Genomic DNA, 11802 nt, shown 5'->3' with positions numbered 1-11802 from the left:
ACCATCTCTGTCCACATATCTCACAGTTTGCCCCTTTTTTAGACAGACAGACTCCTTAACCTGTGAGTTTGCTCAACTTCAACATCGACATCTTCTACTGGCACTGAAGAGTTTAGAGTCTCCTTCTCATCTCCAGTGTCTTCATTATGTGATGTAGTGTTAGATAAATCTCTCTCTTCATCTCTCTCTCTATTGATGGTATGTCGATTGTCACCTTTACTGTTGACTTTACGTAGTCTAGAATGGTGGGCCCTTCCAAGAGCACCTCCACGTCTGACACATTTCACAACTTCATCCTGTCCAATGACATCTGCAGGTCTTTTCCATTCTGCACAGTCCACTCTTTTGTTGTCCACTTTGTCTCAGATTTATCATTTTCAGAATTAACCTGTCTCTGGAGTGCTCTCCGTATTCGGTCTGAACACCCGGCTTCAGTAAATGCTCTTCTTGGAGTGTGCAGCACTAGAATATGTGCTCCACTGACACACTCCTAGTGGTGCCTTCTTGGGCAGGTGGTCTGTGCACGAGAACACAAGGAAGATTTGGATTTCAGCCAAACACCGGCTGATATGGGCTGTACCCATAAATATTGTGCATGGTATTCTTTACCATTAGTGCCCCGTGGTGCAAATCTGGCACTAACCAGTCACATCCAGTATTCTTTATCACTTTCTGTATAATTTCTGTGAATGTCAGTCTATTGCCAACAAAGCCCTAAATATGACGGCTTAATAGACCTGCCATTGCTGTGTCCGAACATGATGGTGCTGTGTAGATAAAGTGTTGTCAAATCTACATGGTAGGACTGAAATGTATGCCCTTTAATCCCCTTAAATGAAGGTCTGCAGTGCACTTTGATCACATCTGAATTGTTTGATTTGTAATTTTAAACTGTGAGACAGAAGAAGAAATCAAGAAAATGAGACTTTGAACCAAACCTCATGGAGGGCACTGTGACCCTGAAGTGTGCTCATTATTGTTACTGACTTAATGAAGTTAATTCTCCCACTTTTATTTTCACAGTGCTTTCCCATTTCACTTGTCCATACACTGAGGTGTCTAATGGCCTCCAGCTCAGGGCTGTTCATGTGAGAAGTGAATCTGAGAAGAGAAGGGCAGACACTTAAAGAGAGAGAAGAGTTTCCCACAGAGCATGGCCTCTGCAAAAGAAGATGACATGGATGAAAGAACGGTGGAGATTAAAGAAGAGAACTGTGAGTGGCTCACATCGGAGGATGTGCGTGTGAAGCTGGAGGATCACAAAGAAAGAATTTCAGTTTTTAAAGAGGAGGAGGAGTGCGAGGGGGCGACTGCTGCCATTAAACTCGAGGATTTGAATGATTTCCCAGGTGGTCTTGAAATTCAAAAACATGAAACTGAAGATATTTTCAAGCAAGGTGCCTGTGAAGAATCTCCATCCAATTTACATCCCTGGTCCACTAATACTGGACGACTGGTCACGCAGGATAATTCTACAGAGCTTAAATCAGAGTTACCGGAGTCTGAAGAGAAAATCACCAAGGGAAATGGGAGAGAAGAAGAAGAGTCACCTGGGAGTGTTGGAATAAGTGAGTAATGTGATTAAATATAAAAGAAAAAGAGCATTTATAAAATTCTAACAATGGTTGCTTTGATGTTTTTAGAAGATTGAAATGAGAGTGGAAAACATGGTTAATTGAACTTAGATAAACACCACCTGCTCGGGTGCATGATAACAAACTATAGGTTACCTAATAAATGATAAATTAGAAAAACTTGAGTGAATAAGGAAAAATCTAAAGTGTTCAGCGCATGACTTGAACATCATGAAGCTTTGACTGAAGCTGTGACGTATGTTAGGCTAACAGCGCATGATGTTCAATGAGAATATCAAAGTCATATTTTGTTAAAGACGTGTATATTTCTTAAATTGTGTGGCAGTCAAGGCAGAAATGTCCACAAAAAGAAATAAATAAGAATAAAATATTCAGCCCTGTGCACTAAATAAGAGAGAATTTGCTCATGCCAGTGTACACCTAATATGTGCCTCATCTTTATAATGGTAATCTCGTGCACTTTGACATTAACAGTTACAAGAGCTACCTGTATGAGCCATGATGACATTCAGGGGCTCTCGGGGTCTTCTTACAGCATCTTGTGTTCTGCTCTCATCCAGGCCATGCTGCCCCAGCAAGTTCAAGCCAAGTTGGCAGTGGTGTGAAATCTTCACTTGGAGATGATCTTGGGCCCTTATGTCTCCCACAGTCACATCAGGCCAATCTGGAGTCACCACTCCACTTCACCTGCATGTTTTTGGGGATGAGGGGAAGAACCAGAATAACCAGAAATACCATTAACATCCAATATGTAGAACAACTGTCTGCAGGATTTGACCACTGGACACCTGAACAATAAAGCAGCTGTGCAAATCACTTTGACCCCTAACACAAGCAGATATATTTGTATGTTTATTTTTAATCCAGATTAGGTTCTAGAGGATGTAAATATCATCACATACCTTACAATTAAGAAGAGAAAACCCAAATTCAGACACATTATTGGGTAGGAAAGCTCTGATCGGAGTCTTTGGATCTGATATTGATCACCCATTCCATTCTATTATGAACTGCTGGTATCAATAATAATAATACCATTTTTTTTTTATAAATAATAAATGTATTTTTAGCTATGCATTAACTTCACATTCCATAATAAAATGCTACGGCATACAGCATACACAAAGAATATTTACCGATAACGCACAGATAATGGAACAAAAACATGCTGAACAAAACAAAAGTCATGTCTTAATCATACCACATTTCTAATCAAATAAAATGTTCAATTAGATATTTGTAGCCGTCGACTACGACAAGAAGAAAATGAGACAGCCTTGGTGAACACGTCAGGTTCTCATCTAAGAATATAAGCATCTCTTCATGTTCTGAGGACAGTCTGGTCCTCCTGTCATCCACTACATGTGCTGCCGTACTGAACAGACCCACGCTGTCCTCACTCATATAAGGAGGGCACAGGTAGGACAATGACTTTTATTTGTCCTCCAGAAAGCCAGTTGACCAGCATCTCTTCTGGTATGAGGTTCACAGAGATAAAGATTCACCTCTGATGCTGCTGACTCAAATATCGTTTTATCTTTATTGACAATTTCTTCATGCATTCTGCAGTTCTGTTGGGGTGCAGTTGCTTTCAATCTCTCGGCTGTCGTCTGTCACTCTGTGCGTCTGTGTGGTTGAGACACCGGCACTAAGCAGTTTATGTGCTTGAGATTTGCAATCATCTGTGAAATACGTGTTGTTGTACCATTGTTTGATTTGGGGAAAAATCATTATGATCTGTTACAGAATTCTTAACTGTATAGTGGCTATTCGCACTCAATGCTTATTATGCATAATTAGTATTTCATTTAGGTCTTAAAAACTAGGCTCATACCATTCTACCCAACAATAATAAATAAATAAAAGGGCTGATTACAGTTTCTAACTAATTGACGTCCACGTGATAATGATTTATATTTATGTACCAGCTCAGTAAAACTCTGCATTCTTTTCTTCCCATCTACCGACACATTCACTGAAAGGCTAATAAAAGGGATTTTAGCCAAAACATCCAATGCCTGGTTAATTAATTATACAAATAAATCAGTCAACAAACACTCACTAGCAGATGGAATTGTGGATCTAAATGATCTATGAGGTGACATCTTCCAGAAATGAAAGTGGCTGGTTGTCCAGGCTTAAGAATTCCACTGTTTTTGCTGTCACAGTAAGTCTTTGCCGTTCTTGCTGTCCGTATTATAAGGTTAAGTTTTCTAAGTGCTGCCATTGTTGGAGGCCGAGTGAGAGTAGGTGACTGAGTTAGACTAAGCTTGCTGGTCGCCTCAGCCTTTGAACAGCTCATTCTTCACACCAGTCCCTAGTGTGTTGACTTCTCAGATGCTAAATAAGGTTTGTAATGTTGAATGTGTTAGCAAATAATCCTCCATGACTAACTTGTTTTTGCACAAATATTACAAACTGCAAATTTATTATCTCTTGTAGGAAGACAATAAAACTATTAGACTGGTGAGGATGTGTTTCTGTATTTTGGTAATATTGGAACTTTGTCTTGCATGCTTTTTATCATTCAATATGAGATGTTAAGATCAGCTACTTTGCTGATTATCGGTCAAGTCGTTTGGTGTGAAAATTGGCTGATTTTGATTTGTGATCGATTGATCAGATCAGGCCTCTCTTTCACATGTGAGGGAAAGGTGGGGAAATTGAGCAGAAAGCACTAGAACATGTAAGGAACAAGCATGGAGTGGCCAGACTATAAATGGCACCTCAGGGTGAGGAAGGAACGGCAATCAGTGTGCCACCACTTGTACTTTTTCATTTATTTTAAAAGGCGGGTAGTGGTTAGGAATTTGGACATCAAACCCTGAAGTTGCAAGTTCAAATTCAGCTGTTGACACCATGTGACCACGAGCAAGTCACGTGACCTGCCTGTGCGCCATTTGGAATAATAAGAGATATGTAACCAATTGTGTCTCAACTGTTGTAAGCTGACTTAAAGGTGTCAGAAAAAGTAGTTAATATTTGTGTCATTTCAGATTTACAGAAGAATGGCAGCTTCTTTCCACCTTCATTTGGTCAGCCCTCTCCTCAATACAATGAGAAAGGTATGAAGAAATCAGCAAGAGGATCAGAGAGCCTTACAGCCTTTTTGCAGTGCAGTTCTCTCCCTGCTACTGGAGTAACACAGACAGAAGCCATCAAAACTGATAGAGAGCAAGTGGAGAAAGAAATCCAAATTCATATTGGAAAAAAATATTTGGAATGTGGCAAACAATTCACACATAAAAGTGATCTTAATAAGCATATGAAAATTCACACTGGAGAAAAAACATATTGTAATGAATGTGGTAAGTCTTTCCAAAGCAGAAGCGATCTTCAGAACCACAGAATAATCCACACAGGAGAAAAACCTCATTGCTGTTTAGAATGTGGTAAGTCGTTCTCTAGGAGAAGCAATCTTCAGAACCACAGAAGAATCCACACAGGAGAAAAACCTCATTGCTGTCCAGAATGTGGCAAATCGTTCTCATGGAGAAGTGAACTTGAGTGGCACAAAACAACTCACACAGCAGAAAAACCTCATTGCTGTCCAGAATGTGGCAAATCATTCTCATGGAGAAGCAATCTTCAGAACCACAGAAGAATCCACACAGGAGAAAAACCTCATTGTTGCCCAGATTGTGGTACGCTGTTCTTAAGGAGAAGCTGTCTTCAGAGACACAGAAGAATCCACACAGGAGAAAAACCGTATTGCTGTCCAGAATGTGGTAAGTCGTTCTCAACGAGAAGCCATCTTCAGAGGCACCGAAGAATCCACACTGGGGAATAACTTCCTTGCTGTCCAGAATGTGCCGAAAAATTTTCTGACAAATACTGTTTTTAAAGGTTCCAGAAATTGATACTGGAGAGAAGCCATATTGCTGTTCTCAATGTGGAAAAAGGTTTAAAACATTAGCTCTTGTGGTAGATTGGGGGCGCTCTCGCTCCCTTGAACCGCTGTCCACGACTCCAGACACCAGGTAAAAGTCCAATAGTTGACTTTATTAAATCGCCACAGTGCACAAAGCACCCTCTCCTCCACAATACTCCTACTAATCACAATAATAAACCAATCCTCCAGCTCCCAGACGTGTTGCCACCCTTCCACCCAGCTCAGCTCGCCGTCTGGGAGCTCCCACAGTCCTTTTATATCTCCTGACCCGGAAGTGTTCTCCCTCCCCAGTCCATGCGGCTCTCAATCACTTCCGGGTCAGGTACAAGTTCTTTTCTTCACCCCGGAAGCACGTCATTCCTGTTGTCCACGTGTGCTTCCGGGGCGTAGGGAAAATATCCATTGTTCCTCCCTGCAGTGTCCCCTAGTGGCCCCCATGGTATCCAGCAGGGCTGCGTATAGAAACTACAATGTCAATGATGCCCTGCTTGTCTTCTGGTGACCTCCATACTGCAAGGAGGGCTCCACCTGGCGGCTTAGGGGTATTGGCCGGGATAAACAGCCGGCCATCCACCACACTCTTTTCAAGTAAACACACACACTCCCACTAAAGCGAAAGTGCAGCATGTATGTTTTGAATGTGGCAATTGTTATACAAGCCAAAAAAAATTTAAATACACATGACAAAATACATACTGAAGAAAAATCTCATTGCTGTTCTGAATGTGAGAAACGATTCTTATATTTAAGCACACTTCACTGCCACATGAAAACTCATACTGGAGATAACTGCTTATCACATTCAAACAAACAATAAAGTTTATCACAACAAAGCATCCTAGAGAGTCACATCAGATGTCACACCGGAGAGAAACCTCACCTTTGCTTGGAATGTTGCAAACAATTCTCACACTTTAATTCTCTGTATAATAACAGGAGAAGTCATACTGGAGAGAAACCTTACAGTTGTACTGAATATGGAATGCGATTCTCATATAACAGTTCTCTTCACAATCCTAAAATAATTCATTCTGGTAAGAAACAAAGCTGTTCTGACTGTGGCAAGCTTTTCTCAGAAAGCTCGACTTCCAAAGTCCATAAGAGAGTTCGCTCTGGAGAGAAACCTTATTGCTGGCCAGAGTGTGGCAAACGATTCTCACGTCCAAGCGCACTTAGGTGCCTACAGAAGGATTCAAACTGGAGAGAAGCAGTACACCTGCTCTGAATGTGGTAAAGGGTACTCTTCCAGGAAAAGCTTTCGGAGACACACGCAAAGTCCTATTGGAGTAAAGCCTGTCCCATAAATGACAAATGATCTTTCCATTAGATCCTCAGGCAAAAAAAATGAAGAAAAATCTTCTGAATGCGGTAAAAAACTCCAGTTGAAAGTAGTTAATAAATACATTAGAATAGTGGAGAAAACAGTGAAAGTGGCAAACAGATCGTAGATGTAAGGTCACCTCAGAGCCACATATGAATTCACACTGGAATACAACACATATTTCACAAACAGCAAGAATCTTCTTCAATATCTTATAGGTGCAAGAAAAAATCTTATTTTTGTCCTAAATGTGGTTAACACGGGGATCTCTGCTGCCCCAGCTGTTCATTTGATAAATTAACCTAAAAATATAACGGATGTTCCTTTGCTACATGTCAGTATATCCTGGGTGGTGTGTGAAGGACGCTCTATACTCTGAATGTGTTGGTTCAGGTTTCAGTTTGAGTTCAGAACTTTCTTCATATCGATACCCAAGACAATGTTTCTTCACGTCGAGATTACAAGCTGGAGGCCACAGAAACTCAATAAACTACAACAGCAAGATGGACGATTAGAAAGCTCTGCTTTAAGAGAGTGTCAGCTACACAAAGCTTCGGCTTCATTTACTTGACAGAAAACTCCAAAAAGCAGAGGTGGCCCCTTCTGTACCCCCACCACTGAAGGTCAAATTTGACCCCCTCACTACTCAACGTTGGTTCACTCTGCTTGGACTTTCTGTATTTTGTAAGTTTATGTTTCATTTTTTGGCCACACTCTTTTTACATTTCATTTCATTGATGTTCTCAAATGTGTGAGTATAGTTTGACTCTTAATAGGACTTATCTAAAAAGGGTACATTGGCCATGAAATGCAAGAAGGCAGAAAAATATAAAAAGTGGAAACCACAGAATTAGGAGATGACATCGATGAAATACGCTCAGTGGCAGAGGTGACGTGGACAAAATCAGAAAGGACAGCACAGAAAAGGAAGGTACCGAAACAAAAAAAGAAAGCTGATTGGTGTTAAGAACTGCCAGTCACTCCCGAGTGGACTGTTGAGGACAGCCGTGGCATGCAGACTTCAAAGTTCATGTGTTTCTGATTTCCAATCTGTGATCATACACTGAATCAGTCTGTTATTTATCGGTTAGCATGTTCTGAAACTGTAATGTCATCACAAAGATCTCTCAAACATGTAATGTGACATTTGTGATCAATCACTTTTGTTGATTTTTATGGCACCATTTATCAGCCCAGTATAGAGTGCCACTTCCAGATCGGCAACCCCACTGCACCCCGTAGCACATTTGGAGTTTGGGACTGGAGCACAAAGTGGATGGCACTCTGAGAAGGACAGACTTGTAAGACGTGAACAAAGCCAGCTGCCCTCCCTGGTCTGTCTTCATATAGAAGGACTCACCTGAGTGGTGGGATTGTTCTGTGGTGCTCCTGTTAGCCGACATTTCATCAGCTTGCTTTCTGCGTTTCATCAGATAACCAGCAGAGTTAATCAAAGATGAGCCAGGCCTGTTACAATGTGAACGTTCTTGACATTTGGTTTTTCTTTAAATATTTTTCTTCCTTTTTACTTTGAGTTCTTGTAGGCCTTGTAAATTAGAGATTATTAATACATGAGTATTTGGTGTTAGTAATGAATTGACAATTAATAAACTGTTTATATTGCTAAATTGTAAGTGTGGCCTGTTGCCATTTTGTAGCTTTAACCTTCTTGACTGTGTTGTTAGGACGTGTTGCACTGTTGCCTCCCTAGAATTAAGTGCCACATCACCAACGCTCGGCCTCACACCCTTCATCACACGTGAGGCAGAATCCAAGATTGCGGATCCAACTGTTAATCCCATTCCCTGCTTTGCCAGTCCCTTGGCTGTGTGTGTATTGAGGTGTATGGCTGATCAAACCTCTCCTCAAGGAGTCTACAGCACCGGTCAGATGAAGAACTTGACCTTTGGGTAAACATGTAAAACTGAGAATACCTCATGCTGGATATGCTGTAGACGAGTGAAAGGGAGTCCGGTGGGATAGACTAAGGTAATAAGGTAAGTACAGTTAGACACGTTCATAGTCATTTTATCTTTTAATATTTATTTATTTTTTATTTTGTACCTTTGTTAAACAAGGTACAACATTGTCCTGTTTGGTGGGGCAGATGGCTTCTCCTGAACGTTAACTCTTCATTACACATACACAGGCCTGCTTACCATCACCGTTTTCAAGAACACACGAGGCAAATGGACTGTTTCCTCGTTTAATTTAGATCAGGAGTGTCCAACGTCGTTCCTGGAGGGCAGCAGGTTTTCATTCTAACCATTTTCTTAATTAATGAACCATTATTTCTACTAATTAACTTTTTATATTATCTGTTTCTTTTATTCCTTCATTTGCAACCAAACAGTAATGAAATACAAAATGACCCAACACATGCCCAGATAACCTTTGCTGTCATACGGTATCAAAAAATAAAGAAAGTTGAAGGTCTTGGTGACGCTGATCTGCTTTCTGCTGCGGTCAAACGAGAGTACAGCCATGGAATTAAAAAACGAGTTCAATTAACAACAATCGGCTTCTAATTAAGAAACTGGTTAGAGTGAAACTGGTGGGAGTTTGATACCCCAACTGGTCATGTTGATACCCCCTGGCTGGTCAATCGTTGGTTCACTTCACATTTCATTTTTATTTGGCTGCCACTTAGGGAACAAAACAAGTTATTCAGAGGATTCTTCAATTAACAAAGGGAAGGGAAGGGAAAAGAAGTCAATTAACAGCAGAAATTGGTTACTGATTAAGAAAGTGTCAGGAAGGATAACCTGCAGCCACTGCGGCTATGTGGGGTCAGAGTTGGACACCCTGATTTAGATCAGATATCAGCAAAAGGGAAAGGGGAGGTCTACAGGACAGTAGTGAGACCAGCTGTGTTATGTGGGCAGGAGACGGTGGCACTGACCGGAAAGCAGGAGACAGAGCTGGAGGTGGCAGAGCTAAAGATGATAAGATTTGCACTGGGTGTGATGAGAATGGACAGGATTAGAAATGAGGATATTAGAAAGTCAGCTCAGGTGGGACAGTTGGGAGACAAAGGCAGAGAGGTGAGATTGCGTTGGTTTGGACATGTGCAGAGGAGAGATTTTGAGTATACTGGGAGAAGGATGTTAAGGATAGAGCTTCCAGGCAAGAACAAAAGATGAAGGCCTAAGAGGAGGTTTATGGATGTGGTGAGAGAGGACATGCAGGTAATGAGTGTGACAGAGCAAGATGACAAGGACAGAAAGATATGGAAGAAAATGATCCATTGTGGCAACTCCTAACGGGAGTAGCTGATAGTAGAAGGCAAAGAAGACGTCTACCTAAGAACTGCATCTGACACCGCCACCACAAAAACCCTGGCATTTTCGAAATAGGCAGTTTAAGGTCGGACTTTAGTGTCTTTTAGCCCTTTGTTTATATGTTTAATTTGCTGCATACTTCGTCCAATAATATAAAAGAAAATTAAATATATCTTCTGTGGACACAGAGCTGCTGAGACTTACTGTAAAGCTGCTGCTATAATATCGATAAATTTCTAGTGAAGTTATTAAACTTTCAAACGTTTACCTGGTTTTTAATTTAAATGCATAATTGTTCTCCCTGGGACCCTAACTTATAAGTATGTACTTATTAAAAAAAGTGAAGCAAATCTCTTAAATTGCTTAATAGATATAATATTGTTTGTTTTTCTAAAGAAATGTAAAAATTAGCATTATTGAAAGTTGCACTTCCATAAACTGTCTTTTTTATTTATTTTGGAACTGAACTAACAGATTTTAAACTTAACTTTAAAAATGTTCTGTTTGGGTAGATACAATAATTACAAATCAATTTTTAGTGATTTTAAATCCTTTAATCGCCGTATACCATTTCTTGTATTAGGAATTTGTCATTTGTCGCATAACCCGACTTACTCTCCAAATGGAGATGTACTATTTTGTAAATAAGACTACCGCTATTAACTCATCGGTCTCACTGATTGCTCAGATTAATTTCTTCCAATAGTGTGTTCAGCTGTCTTTGACCACTTTGAGCCTGCGTGTTTCATCGTCTCTGTTGTCTGATTTGGTGCAACGCCTGAATCCTACAAATTGCCCCCTGGTCAGTGTCCCCTCTCGATTACTTAAGGGGTTTTTTGATTCTGTCAGACCAAGTATTGCTACCTTAATAAATGCTAGCTTGATTTCTGGTTGTGTTCTTGATGCCTTGAAACACGCTGTGGTGCAGAAACGTATTAAAAAAACAAAATAAGGACCCTCTAATGTGTCAAATTTCAAGGCAATTTCTAAACTGCCTTTTTTATCTAAAATCTTAGAAAAAGTTGTCCCAACTCAAACATTTCTGGATGAAAATAGTATTCCGGAAAAATTCCAATCCAGACACAGATGATCTTACAGCAGTGAAACATCCTGATTAAAGGTTTATGATGAGCTCCTCTTCCCTAATGCTGATGATTCTGCCATTCTTGTACTGCTAGATCTTACCTCAGATTTTGATGCCGTGGATCTTACAATTCTTATATCCTGCCTTGAACAGTATGTAGGCATCCAAGGAAATGCCCTGAAATTTAAGCAATAGGAGCTTTTCTATTCATTTGAATGAGATCCCATCCTCTTACTTGTGGGGTTCTTTTTGATATGCATGTTACCTTTATGCTCCATTGTTAACAAGTATGGTTTCTCTGTGCTGATGACACTCATATATATCCATCCATCCATCCATCCTCTTCCGCTTATCCGAGGTCGGGTCGCGGGGGCAGCAGCTTAAGCAGAGAGGCCCAGACTTCCCTCTCCCCGGCCACTTCTTCCAGCTCTTCGGGAGAATCCCAAGGCGTTCCCAGGCCAGCCGGGAGACATAGTCCCTCCAGCGTGTCCTGGGTCTTCCCCGGGGCCTCCTCCCGGTTGGACGTGCCGAACACCTCACCAGGGAGGCGTCCAGGAGGCATCCTGATCAGATGCCCGAGCCACCTCATCTGACTCTCTCGATGCGGAGGAGCAGCGGCTCTACTCTGA

The 11802-nt window shown here is 41.0% G+C and overlaps 1 protein-coding gene across 1 annotated transcript; it reads left to right on the top strand.

Moving 5' to 3' along the window:
- The first annotated feature begins 1114 nt into the window (after nt 1–1114).
- Nucleotides 1115–11368, top strand: LOC120528993 (zinc finger and SCAN domain-containing protein 2-like). Its single transcript, XM_039753057.1, has 3 exons — nt 1115–1568; nt 4592–5239; nt 11268–11368. The coding sequence occupies exons 1-3, from the start codon at nt 1154–1156 to the stop codon at nt 11366–11368; spliced, it is 1164 nt and encodes a 387-aa protein (XP_039608991.1). The 5' UTR covers nt 1115–1153.
- Nucleotides 11369–11802: the final 434 nt, after the last annotated feature.

Source organism: Polypterus senegalus, chromosome 4 (assembly GCF_016835505.1).
Source record: "Polypterus senegalus isolate Bchr_013 chromosome 4, ASM1683550v1, whole genome shotgun sequence".
In the NCBI taxonomy this organism is placed as follows: Eukaryota; Metazoa; Chordata; class Cladistia; order Polypteriformes; family Polypteridae; genus Polypterus; species Polypterus senegalus.
The sequence above is the reverse complement of the archived record's forward strand: the minus strand, read 5'-3'. Positions and strand labels throughout refer to the sequence as shown.